This window comes from Hylobates moloch, unplaced genomic scaffold (genome assembly GCF_009828535.3).
Source record: "Hylobates moloch isolate HMO894 unplaced genomic scaffold, HMol_V3 SCAFFOLD_2, whole genome shotgun sequence".
Taxonomy (NCBI): Eukaryota; Metazoa; Chordata; class Mammalia; order Primates; family Hylobatidae; genus Hylobates; species Hylobates moloch.
The window spans coordinates 175934286-175955333 of NW_026652277.1; the positions used below are offsets into that span (position 1 = coordinate 175934286).

General features: G+C 49.6%; 1 protein-coding gene across 2 annotated transcripts in view; it reads right to left on the reverse strand.

Annotated features, from left to right (window-relative positions):
• Positions 1 to 3245: 3245 nt before the first annotated feature.
• DACT2 (dishevelled binding antagonist of beta catenin 2) overlaps positions 3246 to 21048 on the reverse strand; it is a 21767-nt gene continuing 3964 nt past the window's right edge. Inside the window, exons 2-5 of one of the 2 annotated variants that reach the window (XM_058435691.1) lie at positions 17890 to 18022; positions 16899 to 17177; positions 3674 to 3745; positions 3246 to 3283 (exon numbers count right to left, since the gene is read on the reverse strand). In XM_058435691.1, coding sequence (XP_058291674.1) covers positions 3246 to 3283; positions 3674 to 3745; positions 16899 to 17177; positions 17890 to 18022 — 522 coding nt within the window. Of the gene's footprint in view, positions 3284 to 3673; positions 3746 to 13673; positions 15892 to 16898; positions 17178 to 17889; positions 18023 to 21048 lie in introns of those variants that run through there. The other variant, XM_032162549.2, reaches the window with a different exon arrangement.

A 21048-nucleotide genomic window follows, 5' to 3' on the forward strand; every position in this document is an offset into this window, starting at 1 on the left:
GTTCATCTTAATCTAATTTTCACTTCTTATATCCTTGTTTTTGACCATCTGGTAAATCACCAAATGCCGATTAAAGAGCTGATTCTAGGGAAGACTGAGCAACCACTCCAAGAGCAATGTCATCCATTGAGGGCTGATCCAGGGAAGACTGAGCAATCACTCCAAGAGTGATACCATCCATGGAGGGCTGATCCAGGGAAGACTGAGCGATCACTCCAAGAGTGATGCCCTCCATGGAGGCGATGGGGCAGGATGGAACTAAAGCACGGTAAGTAATAGCAGGGGAGGCTGGACAAGGTGTCTATGGATTGACAGCATTCTGTGGTATTTGCATTGCATGAAAGAAGAAAAAAAAATTGTTATAAATTTAAACTTTCTTAAGACAAATATGTGTTTCAAAATATGTAAAAACAACTCCTGAAATAAAAGAAATAAAATATATACTTCTCCAACTAGTAGAGAGAATAAAAAGAATTTAAGAAATTACAATCAAACTCACATGGGCAAAACGAAGAAAAAGTATGATAATGAGCAAACATAAAATAGGTATTAGAAATAAATTTAAATAAATGCAATGATTGTTAATGAATCTAACTAGTTATTAAAGTGTGAGAGAGAGACACACTTAAAACACAGTATCACGGAAAGGCTGAATGTAAAGGGATATGAGCAGAGCTAACAGGAAAATACAAAAGCCAAAGAGAGGGCGTTATAACAACATGACAGGCTGGACTGAATTTAGAGAAAGAAGCATTATTAGGGACATAAACCGCCAACGCGTAATGATAGAAAGAGCCATTCAGGGGAAAAAAAAAAAAAAGCACTTCTAAAGTATAGACCTAACAAGACAGTATTCAACTGTATAAAGCAAAAAAGGATAACATTCAAAGAAAAATGCACAAATCTAGAATCATAGCCACATATTTCATCATACCTGCAAGCAGACAGTAAAAATGTACACACACAAAGGAAGTGAAGGGCTCACTTTTTCATAAATGTGGTTGAAAACCTGCCAGCAACAGCAACAACAGGGAGAGTCTCTGAAAACTTACCCCAGGAGATTACAAGGGAAGTCTCAACAAACACAAGAACCACAAAACTACAAGAATCATCAGCGTCTAGTCTAGAGTGTTTGACCTCACAATAAATTAGAAAATAATAACAAAAAGACAATTCACCAAAATCCCTTCAGTTTGGAAGTTTACAAAGAGCTTTTAAATAATTTATGGTCAAATTAGAAAGAATAATGAAAGTACAAAAAAAATAGTAATTAATACCAACAAAAACACTCTATACCAAAGTTGTCGAAGCTAGCTAACATGGTAACGAGACTGAAAACCCATTAGCTGAGCAAACAATTTGGAAACACAGAACAACTCCAAAGAAAGCCAAAAGAAGGGGATAATGAAAGCAAGAGCAGAAATTAATGAAATAGAATATGAAGGAAAAATACAGACACCAGTGCAAGTAAGACCTGCTTCTTTAGAAAAATGGGCAATATTAACACACCACTGGCAAGACCATCTAAAAAATAAAGTTAGAAAAAGACAAAAACAATTCCTTTTGTGAAAGGGATAATATTGGTACACCCTGGGCAAGATTGATCAGAGGCAGAAAATGGGGAAAGCAGGAAAAAAAAGCAATGCTACAGATGAAAACAATATAGCCACATCCGTGATAATGACGTTTCAAACCTTAAGAAAAACGCATGTGCAACTTTATGTTACTAAACTTAAAAATTTAGATGAAATAGAAGATTTCCTCGTAAAGCATACATTTGCAAGCCGACTTGAAAATACAGAGAGAAACTTGGTGAGACTTAAGCATTTAAGAGAGTAAATGTTCAAAAATTCACAAAAACCCTCTGAGGCCCAGACGGTTATACAATCAGGTCCACAAATTTTGAGTGAACATATGATTCCTGTCTTTTACGTACCATTTATTGAAATATAAGAAGAAGAAAACCATCACAGCAGCTTTTATGGGTTGGTTTAGCTTTGGGATGAAAACCAGATGTGAGTATTATATGAAGGAAATTTCATAGGCCAATTTCTTCTATGACCATAAAATACAATCCTAAAAAAAAATTTACAACCTAATTCTGGCAATGTCCTAAAAAGACACATTGTAAATAATCGAATGTCTGGACTTTGCAAAAAAAAAAAATCCATGTGAGGTGGGAGGTGGGGGTGGCCACGTGGGTTTGGGAAATGAGAAGACCGGCCATTGGCTGAGCCTGCTGGAGCTCTGGAGCTCATCTGCTCCCAGTTACGTCTAAGTACCTTTAAAAGTACAAACAAAAACACCATAACCAAACATTGTTCATCCTGTGAACGCACGATTGGTTTACAATGGACATTTTGCTAATGTGATTCATCTTATTAACATAGTAAATGAAAAATATCAATTATCTCAAAAAATATTAAATTTTCACACCATTTTGCGATAATATATATGCACGTAAATTAGAACTTTTCCTAACCTAAAAAGGGTAACTTTTCCTTAACTTATGATAATAGTGTATTTACTAACCCAAATCACAAAAATTATGAAATTAGAAGGGGCTTTAAAAAATATAAAACAAGAAAGAACGCTCACTAGCATTCTGTCAACTGCTCTTACTTCCTGGGTGCCGCTGAACATGGTGCTGATGGCTCCAGCACTTCCAGTCATTCTAGAAAAACACACAGAAAGTAGGATTGGAATTTCCAGTCTGTTCGTTAGGGAGAAACCATTCTCGCTTACGTCCATTACTCCCTCACTTCGACTTTCCACATAAAGGAAATTCCACTGACCAGCAGTCCCTTCTGGACACTTCTCTATGGCTCCCACCGGCTCACTGTGGGGAAAGCAGAGTGACTCGGGGGGCAGAAGGGGGCCGAGGATGTCGGGAGAAGAAGCTGGGCCTGTGGCCAGGACCTGACTTCTAGCCTGTGACTGGTCAGTCAATGCGGCCCCCAGCTTGGTGTAGTGCTCTGTCATTGCTGTCTTGAAATTCTTGATAATTTTGTCTTTGAACTTGTGTTCTGTAAGTTAACGTCCCCAGGGATGACAGAGATTGCTTGTGAGTAGAGGAGGTCCATCCAACACGCACGTCTGCTACTGCTTCTTGCCTCCCCTTCCCCACAGAGCACCCACGATGCCCATGAGCACAGACCTGCGATGGCAGCTGTGCAGCCAGACCTGAAGCACACACACAGCGAGCATGCAGCGTTTACCATTGAGCAGAACGGGAGCTGACAGCCTCAGAGGCCACACTCTCCTCTCAAACCAGAACCTACATCTAACAGAGAGAGAAGGCAATGCCATCCTGAGAAACATGAGTGCCAGGAGCCCTGTCACATCTGTCCCCGAATGCTTGCCATTTCATTTGGGCTGGGTGTGAGGACACAGAGGAAAGGGGAAGAGGACGGCCACGCTCCTCCCCTCCTAGTCCTTCGCTACCTGTCAGCGAGCTGGAGGTGCAGCCTGTGGGTGGAGCGTGCATGTCGGGTTCACCTGGAGCATTGCAAGGCTCTGCAAAGAATGTCCTCCCCCAGTGCTATCCCTTGCCCCTTCCCCTCCCACACAACAGGCCCCGGTGTGTGATGTTCCCCTTCCTGTGTACCCTAGAACTTAAAGTATAATAATAAAAAAAATATATATATATATAAAGAAGAACATCCTTCCCTACCTGTCAGTGAACTGGAGGTGCAGCCTGTAGGCGGAGCGTGCAAATCGGGTTCACCTGGAGCATTGCACAGCTCTGGTAAGAACAAAATGCAAATGTGCGTAGGAGCTACAGAACACACCATGCAGCGTCAATGATTCTGCGATGCCACAGCTTCAACGATTCTGTGATTCTGCAGCTTCAACGATTCTGCATGCAACTTAGATTTTATAACACTGGCCTGCAGTATAAAGACAAACAACAAAATTCATGCCCATAATTTAAAATTTTTAATTTTCTATACTTGGAATGACATTAAATAGCAAATACACATCCTGACAAGTTGAGGAAGAAACCGTGGCATGAAAGGAAGATGCTTTATACTCAAGTGCCTTTCACAGCACCGGGTCCTGCTTGTGGAACGAGGGGCTCGGCATCTCCGCTTTGGTGCTGAGTCCCAAGCATATGCCGGGGCCCTGGCAGCAGCCCTGCCCTCTCCTCCTCCTCTGCTGTTGGGAGCCACTCCAACTGTTCTCCTGAGCCGCGTGGGCAGCTGAGTGACAAGGCCCTCATCCCAACAGGATCTTCTGAGGATCAGGTGGGCAGATCTGTGAATTCACGGCTTAATATTGGGTAGCCCACTTTTTCGCAGATATAATACCAGTATTTTCTCAAATAGAATTGATAATATAACCTTTGGCTGCTTAAATTTTGACTTTGCTTTTGCTTCAGAACCTGGGTAGGAAAGCGCAGTGTTATTTACTGGGTTCAAACAGACCCTCTGCCTGGTTTGACCGCAGTCACTGAAAATCCACAGAACCCACAGGCAAATTCCTAAAACTAATGAAAGGGTTTAATAAGGCTGCAGGATACAAAATAAACACAGTAACATACATACAGGTGCATGCACCTACCTTAAAATTCCAATTTTATTTATTATACAGAAAAGGCATATAGGGATACACATAAGAAAATATGGGCATAATTTTAAGAAAAACATTTAAAAATTTACTGAGGTGCATAGAATAGAACTATGTTAACTGACATGAAGACTTGTTATGGAGATAGTCGTAATCCCCCAAGTCAACCTATAAATTTAAGTGCAATTCCATTAAAACCCAACAGAGGCTTTTCACCTGACAAGATGATCCTGTGATTCACACACAGGTATAAAGAGCCCAAATGGCCAAGACAGCATTGAAGAAGAAAAGCTGCGATATTTGGCCGAGAGTCGTTATCAAGCCTTATTCAAAAGCTGCAGAATTGACTTATTTGTCACTGGAAGATGAAGAAATAAACTGTGAAAGAGAATAGCTGTGCCCCCAGGAGGAGACCTCACGTACATGACGCCCAGAGAGCCGGAGCCAGCACAGGCCAGTGGGAAAGAGCAGATCCATCGACAGCGGTGAGGAGATGGTCATGGAAGACAGACACCCGGAATCAGGAAAGAGCAGATCCATCCACAGCGGTGAGGAGATGGTCATGGAAGACAGACACCTGGAATCAGCAGCAATGAACCAATAGAAAAGAGAGGCCAAGTACACACCTTTAGGATCCGACTGTATTTAGTGGTGGTATATCATCCTCTCCTGCCACCCTCTTATGTTTATTGTAACAGCCAAGAAAGATGCTAAGTGTCGTGCTAGCACCAAAATTCAGCTGGAGGTTAGCTTCTTCCCTAATGTAAGAGAATTCCATCCGTTCCTTCACGTACCTTCATGTGCATGCAATGGGCTAGCATAGCTACTGTGGAGATTACATGTGAATACATACATAAACTGTGATCTGTTCAAAGAGGCTTACACTCTAATTGTGAGCTGGGACCTTGGGCAACAGATTGGTTTTGGAAATCAGAGGCCTGGGGTTAATTTCAGACACCTCCACATGCTGGCTGGGCGGGTGCCCTGAGCAAGCCAACTATTCATTTCGGCTTTAGTTCTTTTAGCTTTAAAATACAGTGTAGATATAAAATACCCACAACATCTACCTCACAGGATTGTTGTGAGCACCAGAAGAAGATTTTTGTGGAAATACTTTGTAAATATTAATTATTAATCATACATACTTGTTAAAAATAAATAGTAGATAGTAAATGCCAGCCACTCACAACAATGCTATAAATCTCAGAGTTAATGAACATGTCCCTTAACCCAAATAGTTAACATTTTCTCAACTACAAGTCCCTGAGAGTCCTTTAATAAATTACTATTTTCCCTAAATTATTTGTGGAAAATTATATGTAAAATAATCTTCGTATTAAATAGGGTCTCATATTACCTCATCTTCCTCAACAATCCAGTAGCTGGTGCAGGTCTCCCCAGCTTAGGCATAACTTGTTTCAGTTGTACCAGTACATGAAGAAGTTAAATTCCTTCCACATGCTTGGTGTCAGCTCTCCTAAGCACCTGTGCTTCTGTGATCTTTCTGAGACGAACATACGTGAGTTCTGTGCTCACAGTTGCAAATAAAGACAAACTCTGAGGATCTGCCTGACTCTGGGTTCCATAATCTCCACTGTTTCTAACAGTTTGAAATTTGGTTAAATAAAAAGGATATTTGACAGTGAATAAATGAATATAAATAAAATTTAAATGGTATTCTACTCCAGGCACTGTTCTTGTCATTGCTTGAATTTTGTGACTCTGAGTGACGTGAAATGCCTTCCGAGGACTCACAGATCCCGGCCACAGCTGGGCAAAACAAGGCAGGTTTAGAGCCAGCAGACACACAGGCTGCTCATGCAAAACACGGATTTGCTTTCAGCGAACTTAGCGAAACGAGTCCCCACATGCCAACTCCTGGGCACTGCCCAGCTTCTCTAGCATGCTGCCGTGTGCTCCGGGGCCGCCGTGCCCCTGAAGGCTCCATCGTCGGACGGTTCTACAATAGCTTCTTTCTATACCCAACACAAACCCGTCATTGCAGGAAGTCCCTAGAGCACCAGCCCACCTCAAGGATTGACAGTAAGAAAGCCGAAAATCAACAAGGAACGCCGGGCTCCGTGAAGGAGGGGCCATGTGGCTGTTTCTACAGGGACCCTCAGGGTCACACAGAGACTCGTTCCAGGGCCAGGGGACACCATGCACTTTGGCTGCAGGACCCAGTGGGCTGAAAGAATGTCTTCTGGGCAGACCTCAGAGACCCCCCGTGAGGAGTGTTTTCCTAAGGCCAATGCGCTGGAGGCACCAAGGGCCTTCAAAGACTGCAGAGGCTCTATTGCTTTTTCCTAACGATGGCCAGTGCAGCCCTCACACAAAGGGGTCCCCCTCACTGCTGCTGCAGACCAGCACCAGGACAGGTGCGACGGGTGGGTCAGTGCTGGGCAGCATGCGGGAAATGACTGTGTCATCTCAGCCTTGGGAGCGTCCCTCCAGGAGGGGTCCAGGCCAGGAGGAAGGAAGCTCTCTCTCTCCAGTGCTGACATAGAAAGGCCTTGACACGGAACCAGACACTTCCTGTCATCCAGGATGGAAGATGCATTGCAGGAACAAACATTTGAAATTCCAGATAAGTCCTCAAGTAGGGTGAGGGGTGGCAATGGAGGAGAGTCATTCTTAAGGAGAATGAAGCTTTAGTTTAGCAACTAAAGTCATTGATTTGCTGTTCTGTCCTGCTGTGCGCCCTGCCCTTGCTTAGGAGACTGTAGCCAAAAGAAAAATAGAAATAAAATGTAATTAAAAATTCAAAAATAGAAATTAAAAGACTGACTAGAGCATTATTTCTGTAAGAATATTCTGATTTCAATAAGAACTCTCGGCCAGGTGTGGTGGCTCACACCTGTAATCTCAGCACTTTGGGAGGCCAAGGCAGGTGGATTACGAGATCAGGAGATTGGGACCATCTTGGCCAACATGGTGAAACCCCGTCTCTACTAAAAATACAAAGAATTAGCCGGGCGTGGTGGCATGTGCCTGTAGTCCCAGCTACTTGGGAGGCTGAGGCTGGAGAATCGCTTGAACCTGGGAGGCAGAGGTTGCAGTGAGCCGAGATCGTGCCACTGCACTGCAGCCTGGGGGACAGATTGACTCTGTCTCAAAAAACAAAACAAAACAAAACCTCTCATTTCTTGCTGGCAATGGAGAAGCAATGCCGTGGAAGAGTCTCCGGTTCTCTTGGAGCCCATTGTTGCTGTTGCCTGTGACAGCGGCCAGCGGCCGGGGTCTCCAGGGGCCGAGCAGCCCTGAGTTCTGCATCCTCCTATGGCAGCCACCTGCGTGGGCCTCTCTCCCAGGCATGGAGTCCCCATGCCCAGACCCTGGGCCAGGCCCCTTCTCTGGAACTTCAGCCTCCCAGAGAATGGGTCTTTCTAAAACACAAATGTGATTACATTCTCCCCTTACACCTCTGCTTCTGAGGAACTGAACACACAAGGGTCCAAGGCTGGATCGTATCTAAAAGCTGAACTCTGACCCACACCTGCCCAGAAAGCCAACTCCTTTTCTGCAATACACAGCCCAGGAGGCCAGTGGCCTGGTCAGGCTTTCAGGGAGCCAGATTGCCGTCTTTAGTGACAGCCCAGGAAGCTGTGACAATCAGCTCCGGAGGGCCAAGACTTGATCAGTCCTGACAGCTTCCTAATTTTTGTCCCTGCTTCCAACTTGGGACCAACCAGAGAAGGCGAGATACGCCCCTAGGATGCCCGCTTCTCATTAGAACTCTGGTGTCCCCAGAGTCTGGCCTCCAACAGGGTACAGCTGGGGCTCTGTGTGTTCACAGGAAGCTTCCCTGTTGTGAGCATCTCTGCCTGCCCAGCCCACTCACTGCAGCAAGCCCTGAATAAACAACCTTTGTTTGTCCACACCCGGCGGCCTTTGTTTATTCCACACTTCAAAGCCTGCAGTGGCTGTTCCCCTTGTCCCAGGTGGACCTGGGAGCTATGGTTTGACCCACAAGTCCACACCTGGTGACTGTCCAGCTTCACTCCTGGCTCTGGGCCCGCTCTCCTCCCTGAATTGCTCCTGCACCATCTCTCTCTCTTCTTCCCTCCACTCGCCTGTCTTCCTCTCCCCACTCCCTCCGCCTGCCTCTTCCCAGACCCCCATCCAGCCCCTCACTGCCCAGCTTCACCGCCGCTTACCTCTAAGCTTTTAGAGGTTCACTGCTTTCCGTCTCCTTAGGAAGGCCCAGTGTCAGGTAGGACTCTGCTGTCCTTGGGTTATTGATTAGTCAGCTTGTCTATCCTTTCCTGGGTCTGGTCTCCCAGCGGTTGGCAGCAGGGGCTGAGTCAGCAGCTGTGGTATTACAGCCATGCTCTACTTCCATGAGCAGAGAGCTAAAATTCTGCTCCAGCTGGGCCTCCAAATGCAATGCTGTCCCCGAATGTGTAAGGAATGTTGAACCGTGGTCCTGTCCTCTTAGCCATATTTTTGGGACCATTTACCCACCACTGCTCTTGCTATATGCATAACCTGTTTTCAGACAGGACCGTTTTCATAATTCTTTATCATTTCCAGGGCACCTTTTGATGTGATTGCATTTTCTACTCCAGGCCATAAAAGCTGCAGCAGCATGTAACTCAATTGAGGTAAAAATAATTTGGATAGTTGCACCAGCAAACATTTCAACTATGCAATAGCTTGATTCTATTTAGTGGGATTCAGGAGCCCATGGCTATGTGAGGGAAGGGTTTGCAGCAGGAGGGAGGGATAAGTCTGCCTTAAGGAGCCCCAGTGCTCGGGAGAGGAGGGGAGGAGCCCAGTGCCTGGAGAGGAGGGGAGGAGCCCGGAGAGGAGGGGAGGAGCCCAGTGCTCGGAGAGGAGGGGAGGAGCCCAGTGCTCGGAGAGGAGGGGAGGAACCCCTTCCTGTCTGCACCTCCCAACCTTGACTGCACAGGCAGCCACCCAGTAAGCTCAGCACATTTGGTAACTGAGTGAATGAAAGAACACACCCTGTGTATGGCTTTCACCGGCCAAGCCCCCTCTGAAAAGGGCTGTGTCTGCTGGATAGTGGCGGGGCCCATGTGACGTGATTCAGGGCCTCGGTGTTTGAACAGGCCCAGTTTACAGCATTTCAAAGCCCAGCAGGGCCAACTATGCAAGTGATTGAAAAAGACAGTCAACAAATTCTTGTGGACTTTAATCTTTAAAAATAAATATATTTTTTATCAACCATTTATAAACTAGGCACCATCACATTAAAGCCACATGAAATCTGTATTATATAATAATTTTGCCCTTTTTTCACTGATCTTTCATTTATTCGCAGATATTAAATACATACTTGACCTGTAAAGTGGGACTGCATTAAATCCATTCCAGATGCGCTACCGTTTTTCATCAGACTTTATGTATTTAATGTTTAGGATCCAGTAACTGTACAGAACCTCAGATTCTATCATAAGGGGGCTCTGCTATGGTTTGCATGTGGTTTGTCCCCACCAAGACCTCTGCTGAAATTTGAAATTTGATGCCCAATGTGGTGGTATTGGGAGGTGGGACCTGGAGGTCTCTGGGTCATAGGGGCAGAACCCTCATGAATAGACCAACACGGTCCTTCAGAGCTAAGTGAGTTCTCGCTCTGGGGGAATGGCCTAGTTCCCAAGAGAGCAGGTGCTTAAAAGAATGGCTTCCTCAGCTTCTCTCTCTCGCTTCTTCTCTCACCATGTGTCTCTTTACACACACCCGGTCCCCTTCTGCTTTCTGCCATGGGTAGAAGCAGCATAAAGGCCTTATCAGATGCCACTGCCTGTCTCGAACTTTCCAGCCACCCATATCATGAACCAAATAAGCCCTTTTTCTTTTTCAATTACCCAGTTCTATTACAGCAACACAAAATGGACCAAGACAGGCTTTAATTATTCTACAAGCTGGAGCAAGAGGATGTAGAGAGAAAACTTTGCTAGGGTGCCCACTTATATCCTTGAATTTGATCAGTAATGATATGCTCTGTTTTCTTCAATGATAACGTATGATTTGCTAAAGTAGGTTGGGACATTTTTCCTAATATTATAATTAAATCTTTCACAAATTCTTATAATTTAGAATTCCTGACATATTTTTTACTTTAGCTTAACTTTAATTCTTTATCCTTTTATTTTAGGGTAGAAGAGGATAGGATATTTTAGGATAGAAAGGAGAAGGAGAAACTTTATCCTGTCATTTGTATTTTTGTTGAAGTGTGTTTATTGTAAACGTGCTAGAAGTTAGTTCCAAAGACCCCGGAAGTCAAACTCTACCTTGTCTACTTTTTAATCCCTTGAGAGGGAGGGAAACAGCTCCTCTCTCTTCCAACGCACTTGAAGGCTGCCCCCGTCATCTAATCAATCACACCCTCATATGACAGGCCACGCTCTGCCTTAGTGTGGGCTTCCTGGTTCATTTCTGCTTCAGTGTGACTGGTTACAATTATGTCTGTTTAGAGGAAAAATATGCACAGAATATAAGACATTCAGGAGACGAATGTTCACCACAGGGTATCTCCGTCCATCCTCTTTCTGCGCGCCTGCCTGGGCCACCCGGCCTTCTTGCAATATCCCCGTTCTCTGAATTCACAGTGCTTAAGACTCTGCCACGCCCATCAGCGCCCTGTTGTCAGCCCTCTCGAAAACGGGCTTCTTATGACTGGCGTTCTAATTGTTAGCTCTGTGTTTTAAGGCATTTCCCCAGGCTGCTATCTGCCCTGGGCCTGCACGTGGCATCTGCCCGCTTTTCCTGGTGGTGCCTGGGCGATGTTTGCAGAGGGGTCAGGGAGGCTCACCAACTCTACACACTATAGGGAGGCCACAACCTGGGCCGACTCACCCCTTGCCCCTACTGTGGGGAGCACAAGCAGACGTGGGTCCCATTTTAAAACTGTCAGCTTACGCCTCCTTCCAAACCCTGAGGAGCTGTCAGCTCCATTCGATGAAGGAGGAAGCAGACTCAGCCAGGCTGTGACGGGGGCCAGGTGGGATGGGAGCTGGAGCCAGAGCTGTCCTCCCGTCCTGGGCTGCCTGGTCCCGCAGAACACTGAGCACGGCCAAGGAGTCAGGGTGCCGGGTAGACGGGGCAGGAGGGCAGGGGACCCTCCGAGGACCCCCATGGAATCTGTGAGAATTCTACTTCTTTACTCCAAAGCTACTGGAGAGTAGAAGAGCATTGGCAAGGCCTTGGGCCTCGGGCAAACTGAAATGCCTGTTTGGGCCTCCACAGGTAAAAAGGGGGAGAAAGAGACAGCATCAGAGAGGGAGAGAGAGAGAAAGCAAGAGCCAGAGAGCATATTACTGAGGAAGAGAGAGAGGATGGAGAGACAAGGGAAGGAGAACTATTGATTGATTGATGGACTTGGACTGTCAGATCACTGAGGACCCTTCCTGCCCCCGATGCGACGGCTGCATTTTGTCTGGGGTCTGCATGGTTCTCCTGGTCAGCTTGCAGGGCTGTGCAGAGCAGGCCGGGATTTCCTCGGCTGGAATACATCCCTCCAGGCTGCAGGTTGGAACCTGAATGTTTAGGAAACCACGTCTAGCTTTCTAAAAGACGGGCACTGTCAGAAAACCCCAAGGAGCCCAGACCCACTGCACTCACTCCCCTTCTGGGCTGATTCCCTGTGATCTTGGCCTGCAACACGGAGTCTGAGCTCCCTAGAGCTGTGATACAAGCTAGGTCACCACAGAGGACGAAAGGGAAGTTTGCACTTTCTGGATAGTGCACTCAAAGCTCCTGTGAAAAGCACCAATGAATGAGCAGAATGTATGACTTAATAGAACTTCCTAGCCGTGTCTTCAGCATGGTCAGCTACAAAGAAATGCATGGACTGAGGCTGGGCCCACAGTCCTCAGTGAGGACGGGGACTCAGGCCACAGGGCTGTCGTCACAGCCTCACCTGCTAAGTGGTCCTGGAGAAGCCATACTTCGTTATAAAAATGTTGCCATTTTTATAAAATACCCTGTGAATTAACTTTTACAATAAAACCCCCATCCATGAGTGGGTTTGAATCATCCTTTTAAATTTCAATGCAGGTTTTTAGAAAGCTTGAGGAAGATTCTGGCCTTCTGTTAGGAAGCAGATTTCAGGAAGGGCAGGTGAAATTGCACACAGACGAGCTCAATGGGTGTTGGAATCTGCTCTGACCCCTGGGAAATGCTTGCATTTTCTCGTGGTGTGCACAGAGAACAGACCCTGCCTCCACCATCTTCACTCTCAGGAGCTCAGCAGCAGCCTCCCCTCACCTACGCTTTGTTCGAGATGTGAAGTTCCTCACAGGCATCCAAAACCAACTCCTTGTTCGAGGAATATTTCACGCCTCCTTCCAAATCTACCCGTCTTCCTCTGGTTTTCTGACTGGCTTCCTCCCACTATCTTGCCAGCTGCATCAGCCCTGAGGGGCCCAGGACGTCCGAGGGGACTTCAACGGCCTTCTCCACCTTCATGTAAAATTCTTTTAATCTTTCAGGAGAAAGCTGCTTTCTGAATTGAAAATGCTGTGGCCCTCACCAGGCAGCTTACCTGAAAACACTGCTATCTTTCTTCTTGAAAAATTGAGGAAAATTCTCTTTGGAAAAGTAAACACCAAAAAAAAAAAAATTTTTTTTTTTTCCCCCAAAACACTTTTATGCCCCTTTTTTTCTTTTTTCTTTCTTTTTTTTTTTTTGAGAGGGAGTTTCGCTCTGTTGTCCAGGCTGGAGTGCAGTGGCGCAATCTCGGCTCACTGCAGCCTCCGCCTCCCGGGTTCAAACAATTCTCCTGCCTCAGCCTCCCGAGTAGCTGGGATTACAGGTGCGTGCCACCAAACCCAGCTAATTTTTTTTTTTTTTTTTTTTTTTTGTATTTTTAGCAGAGACGGGGTTTCACCATGTTGGCCAGGATGGTCTTGATCTTCTGACCTTGTGATCCACCCGCCTTGGCCTCCCGAAGTGCTGGGATTACAGGCGTGAGCTACCACGCCCGGCCTATGCCCTACTTTTTACATTAAAACCAGAGTTTAGTCTCTACTCACTTACAAGGCGCCTTCCCCGCCCAAAGCTGGCGCGTGCTCTGTGGAGGGCAGGCATGAGGATTATGGTGCCCCTATCATGTGCCACGCAAGGAATCAGGAAGGAAGAGGTTAAAAGAGGGGGAAAAAGTAACTTTTATTTGAGATCATGGCATAATTTGGGTGTTTGTGTATGCTGACAGCTTAACGTGGAGTTTAAACTCAAATTTAATTTCCAGCACAGAGTCCTGCAACCGCCTCTTTAAAATGCTTTTGGGGAGGAATGGCCAAAGGATTGGGAAATGCTTCCCCAGCCAGAGGGGAGTGAGGGCAGGGGAAGGCCATGGGAGGATGACAACATGGAAACGAGGCGCCTGCCGGGAAGCAGCATCCTGGGCAGACCTTGAAAAGAGATGCTAGGTCGGCCGGGGAGGCTGCTGGCATCTGAAACCAGAGCTCTGCGTGGAAGTCTTTGCTGGGGTGGGGACTCACGGCCGTACTCCACAGGGCAGAGCCCATCTGCAGGGACTCCTGTTAAACAGTGGCCTCGGAAGATAAAGCGACTTGGCAAGATGACACTGACACCCAGACATGCACGGGACACTGCGTGGAAAGGGCCCCGGTGTGCAGCAGGCTTCTCCTGACGCAGTCATTGTGCCTCACACCATGGTCATGACCTTCAGGGCCGTTGGCTGGAACCTGCGGATCTTCTTCTTCAGGGCCTTGGAGGCCTTAATACGGCACAGCTTGGGCACGGGGGACAGGAGTGGCCCCGAGCTGACCGGGACCTCCTGGGTCCAGGCCAGCTCCACGTGCCTGGCCGCCACATAGCCCAGTGCCGGGCCACAGTCCCTGCTCTGGGTGCCGCCCTCCTCGTCGCTGCTGCTGGACTCATGGTCTCCGAATCGGTTGGTGGTGTGGTCGCTGGACTCTCCCTCACTGGTCTCTGGGATGACTGACGGGAACCGCGGGTCACACTCGGCCGAGTGCTTGGAGGGCTCTGAGTCGCTCCTGGTGTGGGCGTCCTGGCGGACTAGCGAGGGCCGGCCCCGGGCCTGTGGGCCACCTGCTCTCCTGGCCACGGGCCTGGGGGGCTCCAGGTTAGACTCAGGACAGCCGGCCGGGTGGGTCTGGGCCGAGATCTCCACAGTGGACTGCCAGCGGCGATGCTTCCTCCTGGCCACTGAGGTGAACAGGGACGCCTCAAAGGGGAACAGGGCTTGGGCTGAGGTCCGGGGGCTCTCCTGCGGGGCCACCGCCAGGGGGACGAGGACAGGCATGGGGTAGAGGGTGGACTCGGAACAGGAGCGCCCGGGTGCCTCCCATGCCAGAGCTGGCCTCTTCTGGAGCCCGCCCCTCCCTGGGGGCCAGTGGGCAGGGTCCCACTCCAGGGATGGCCGGGGGGCTGCACGGGCTCCCTCAGGCCTGTCCAGTAGAAGCGGCGGTTGCCTTGCAAACCTCAGCACCTTGTCCGTGGGCCTTCTCTTGATTTTTTCAGCCTTGCTCTTGGGGGGACCCATTTTCAGACTGGCAGCAAAGGATGGGTGGGCAAAGTGCCCAGAGGCCGCTGAGGGGCTCTTGTTCAGCATCCTAGATGGGGATATGATGTTGCCTCGTCCATAATCCTGAGCTGAGGGTGACTGCTGGGCCTTCGAGCTGGGAGAGGGCTGGGCCTTCAAGCTGGGAGAGGGCCGCGCCATGGTCTCCCCGAGGACGCAGCTGTTCGAGGGCTTGGAGCCCTCCTCTGGAAGGCTGCCAGGGTGCTGGGGACCCTCAAGGGGCATGGATCCCTGCTGCTGGGGCCCGCCCCTGCCGGTACCCCTGCTCTGAGCTGGCCCTCCCTCGTCCTCCCTCCCTGGGGCGAAGACCAGCAGTCGCCCTCCACGGTCTGTACTCCAGCCACCCTGCCTCTGTGGGGATGGGGACACTGCATGCCTTAGAGGTTCCTGTTCTCCCCCGCTACCCTTTGCTGGGGTCTCCCGGCCCCACAGATGCAGCAGCCTGTCGATATAGGCTCTTGCCCTGGCCGGGCCAGCCTCGAGGACCGGCCCAGTCTGGATGGTGTTCAGACCTGCGGGGCCCAGGGGGCTCTCCCTAGGGGACAAGGGGCCACCTCTCTGTGGGGTTTCCTTAGTCAGGACAAACAGGGGGCTCTGTAGAGCTACGGCGTGCAGGGGGCTGGGGTACGGGTACATCTCCCTGCCGCCCTGGGACACCAGGTCCTGCCGATACTTGGGGTCTGGCACGTGCAGTGGGATGTCCACTCCCTGGCAGAGGAGCCGGAGGAGCTCAGCGTCCGTGCTGGCTTTCTGGAGCCCCGTGTCCGCCGGCAGGGCTCTGTCAAGATCACCTGGGAACGAGAAAAATGAACAAACACGTAACTACGGAGAGGATTTAATGCACTGTTGATTTCGTTTCATGCGTGGCAGCCGGGAAGGAAACGCTGCTCATTCACTGCTTTGAGGAACTCCTGGGTCCCACGGGAGACAGCGACTCACAGTCACTGGGGTCAGCGTTTAGACACAGGGCGCGGGGCAGATGGGAATGCGTTTAGACACAGGGCGCAGGGTTCCATTTGCATTTAGACACAGGGCGCAGGGCCTATCTGCATCTAGACACTGCGTGGGGCCGTTTGCGTTTAGACACAGGGTGCGGGGCCCTATTTGCGCCTGCAGCGCAGCCCCCTCAGCCTGTTCTGACCCTTGCCCTTGCAGGAGAGCACATGGGCAGTGAGAATCGCCAGTTCAGCGCCCTCATTTCCCTGAGGGCTTGGAGGCTGGAGAGGCCCCGCAGCGGTGGGTTGGAGCCGCAAGGGAGGCCAGGGGCATGAAGCTGGTCCCTGAAGATGCCCTGGAGGAAACCACGGGGCTTCTCAGTAAGAAAAGACCAAATGGTTATTACTAAACCAGGCCTTGTACAAGAAGTAAAACGAGGCCAAAAATGACATCTGTGCCTTTGGAGACAGTCTGAAGACAACTACAGCCCCTCCTGGGCTAGCGGGTGGGATCCAGGCGTGAACCCGGTTCTCTCCTCACCAGCGCTTTCAACCCCACTCTCACTCCAAACACCAGTGGATCCAGGGTTTTTGAAGGACTTTTTTTAAGCTTGCTGATGTCCATTTTAAATACAGGGAAAAGTGCTGTGTGTTAGAAGAGCTGGAGGTGATGCACACGGCTGCGTTTGATTCCTGCCTCCATCCAAACCACCACATGGCCCACGGAGGCCTTCCAGCGTCCGTTAGAGCCTGAGAGCGCGCTCCATGTAGGGTCCCCGGCTCTGCCCTCAGCAGCTGGGGACTGCACTCCACCATCCCCTGTGCCTGAGATGAGACCCCCACCTTCCCTGGCGGTTTCTTACCTGTAGACACCGGCCTGGGCCAGAATGTGCCCCACGGCTGGCCTGCATCCTCCACGCTGCCCGGGGGCCTGGCGCCCTCCTCGGTAGCCTGGGGTCTCCAAGCTGGCACAGTAGTCTCATCAACCGACCGGGGCCTCCAGTCCCCCATGCTGGGCCTGGCCTTGTGGGCCTGGGCCACAGACAACAAACTGCCGAGTGAGGGAGAGATGTGGTCACTGCAGACGGAGGCACAGGACGTGGACAGAGAGCAGGATCCACCGTCGCTCATCTCGTAGAAGCCTGGACAGAGCAGACAAGGCGGGTCAGTGACCCCCATCCAGAAGAGCCCAGGGACCCCTCTCCTCCCGAGCTTGTCATGGCACAGGTGGGCCCCGGGGAGCCCCTGAGCTCAGGCTACCGGAGGCTGTGCGCCATCGTCCACACGGCCGGCCTGGGAGAGAATGGCTCAGGTGAGAATGTTCAGGATTCTTCCCAGGAGCTGTCAGTGGGTGGGTCAGGGCCCGCTCCACCCGCACTCTGCAGCCCTGACCCTCCCTCTTCCTGGCAAGTGGTCCCTTTAGCCCTGGGTGGTCGATGCCTGCCTAAGGGGTGGCCTCTTCCTCTGGATTTCAGCCCTTTTAGGACAGGCCTCTGGCCCCTGTCTCTCTCTCTCTCTCTTCCCTGGTGCCTGCCAAGTTGAGGAGGAGCCCAATCTGGGGAGGTGCTTCAGCCCCAGGCCTCCTGAGTCCAATAACGTCACTTAGACCACAATGTGATTTTTGCAAATTAAAAAAATAAGAGCGAGGTAGCCAATTAATATATATGCCCTGAGAAAGGCTTCAGTGTTGCCTCCTAACTTTCAGATCAGCCTGACGAAGCGGCCACCTCCCTGCACGGACACTGGGAGACCTGGAATGGCATTTCAGCCCGAGAGGGGCTGGCGGGACAGGCTTCACCTCTGCCTGTGCTTCGTGGCTGCCCCTGTGTCTGGGAGGTCAGGGTGCCCTGGTACCTGAGCTGGGCCTGCTGTCGCTGTCCAGGGCGTCCCCTGAGGCTGTGCCCACATCCAGCTGCAGCTTGCTAATCTGCAGGTCCAGCTGGTCCAGGTGGGTCTTCAGGCCGATGTCCTGCTGTCTCAGCTGGGACTGAGAAGGGAAAGAAAAGAAAGGCAACTATGGTACCTACGGAAAGCAAAACTTAAGGCTCAAGGGGTGAAACATGCATTGTGAGTGCAATTTCAACTCCCAAAGTCCACATGAAATACATCTTCTAAATCCGGCAGCTGCCTCTGCTCACTCTGAAGCAATTTCCATGCTCCACTGTCACAAAAAGAAAGATCTACTGACACCCATCCCCCCTCCACACACATACACACACACATGCACACACACACGTACACACACACGCACACACACGCACACACATATACACACGTACACACACATACACACGTACACACATATACACACATACACACACACATATACACACACATATACACACACACATATATACACACATACATGCACACACACACATACACACACATATACACACACACATACACACACATACACACACACACACACACGGGTTTTCTCCAGATCAGACTGCTTTACTTATTCTCACTTTTCAAATTACATTTCTTTATAAGGATACAGAATACTACAGCTTATGAGAGTGAAATCAGGATCAAAAACAACACTTCCTTTTGGCGACAGTCACTACCTGCACCGTCTATTTTGCTGTGGTTTTCAGCCTGCGTAAGGGTTTACTCTCCTGTGCTAACGCTTTACGCATCTTATGCCTGGCTGCAGTGGCGTCCTTTCACTCGGCCACCTCCGGATCCCTGGTGCCTGGGGAGCACAAACCTTTTGACTCTTCAAGAAGGTAAGAAAGTCCCTTGGAAAGAAAGAAAAGCTGCCCTTCACTAATAAGTCCCTTCTCCTTCTCTGATAGAAGAAGTAACATTTTGAACCGTTACAGGCTTTGGCAGAGCTACCAGGGGAGAAAGTTCTCAGCAAAACATGGAAAATGTCAGCTTTACCTGGAATAAATGCAGCTTGAAAATCGGCCTTCAGGATCTTTTGTTTTGTTTTGGAGACAGGGTCTTGCTCTGTTGCGCAGGCTGGAGTGCAGTGGTGCGATCACGGCTCACTGCAGCATCCACCTCCCCAGGCTCAGGTGATCCTCCCACCTCAGCCTCCCAAGTCTCTGGGACTAGAGGCATGCACCACCACGCCCTGCTAATTTTTGTATTTTTTGTAGAGACAGGGTCTTGCCATGTTGCCCAGGCTGGTCTCCAACTCCTGGGCATAAGTGATCTGCCTTCTTTGGCCTCCCAGTGTGCTAGGATTACAGGCATGTGCCTGGCCAAGGGACTGTGTATTTAGAAGTTTCCAACACAGCCCTGCCCTGACAGGCTGCGCCTTCTCCCGGCCTCAGCTTCCCCAACTCTAAAGGGCTTATTATGAGCATGTGTGTGTGTATACATGTGTGCGTGTGTGTGTGTCTTTCTTTCCATTCTAAAACATTTCTTGTTTTGATGAACAACTACGATTAAGGCAAATAATTAATGAATGTAATTATGTGGTTGGTTCTCTTAAGAAAATGATTAATTATATTTCAAAGTTTACGTGGGAAATGAGGAGTTCCCCTGAGCCCCATAACCTGGGCCTCAGGGAATTACTTCAGTAATTTCCACAATATAAGAAATCATTACAAGAGAGAGGCAGGTAGCAATGGTTTCCTGTTCTGATGAGAGAATGACTTCTCAGATTTTCCAAACGCAAGTGCCTACTTCAGCATGGGTGAGGGGACGGAGGCCGGGCTCGACCCAGCACACAGCACACAGCTTCTGTGCCAGGAGAACTCCTCCTCCAGGACCCAACTCAGGGGCCTCCCAACAACCTCCAAAGTTTGCACAGTGACAGAATCTGAAGCCATAATATGGTTTTTTTTAGACAGAGTCTCACTCTATCCCCAGGCTGGAGTGCAGGGGCGCGAGCTCAGCTCACTGCAAGCTCCACCTCCCGGGTTCACGCCATTCTCCTGCCTCAGCCTCCCGAGTAGCTGGTACAGGCGCCCACCACCACGCCCGGCTAAGTTTTTGTATTTTTAGTAGAGACGGGGTTTCACCGTGTTAGCCAGGATGGTCTCGATCTCCTGACCTCGTGATCCGCCCGCCTCGGCCTCCCAAAGTGCTGGGATTACAGGCGTGAGCCACTATGCCCGGCCTCTGAAGCCATAATATTATCTGTGAATGCGAACAGGACAAAAACCAATCCTGAATTTAATCAAAATGTTATGCTTCCAGAACCACCCAGCTTCATGCAAACACACTGGCTCCTTACCCTGCACATTTTTACACAGGTAAACCGCTATCCAAGTGAACAGCACCACCTGCCAAGCCTGAGCAGCACACGCAGGCGGGCTCTCCCACACCAGCTATGCAAAGAGGAAGCCTGGATCCAAACAAAGGGGCCGGGTGGATCCTTACAGCACAGGATTTTTCTTTTTCCTGGCGTAAAACAAAACCCATGGTACCGACAGAAAATTAAGTTCCTTTGTGAGGCCACACCTCAATGTTTAAAAGGATCTACGTGCTCTGTCCTCTTCCAAATCACACTCTCCTTCTTCTGAAGGAGGGGAGCCCCTACACCCCAGCCAGCTTTGTCCTCCTCCCCCAGCCCCGTTCCCGGCCCCATGTCTGTGCTGGGTTAATTGCTTTGTGATTAATGTTTGGCCAGCCAGGCCTTCAGTTGCTGGTTTCTGATTAATGGTCGAGGGGCTGCAGGACGCACAGAGCTCTCAGGCACTCACAGGTTATTTATTACGTCCTCAGGTCCTGTCTACGTCTGCAGGACTCCACCATTCAGGATTTACACCATGCTTGTAACCCTGACCACCGTCCCTAACCCCGACTGCTGTCGCTAACTTGGGGTTTGTATGACTGTGCTTTTCATTAACTCTTTCTTAGGGTCAGACATTGTGCTCACAGTCACAAAATATATGTGGCCAGGAAGGAGGAGAGTCCACTGCAAGGCCAGCCCCAGAACAGTGATCTCCACGCACGTCCACAATTGAACCGACCCAGTCCACAGCAGCAAGCGAGCCCTGGATGGCCTCCATGCTCCACTTCCCCCTGCAAGCGTTCAGGCTAACTCCAGGC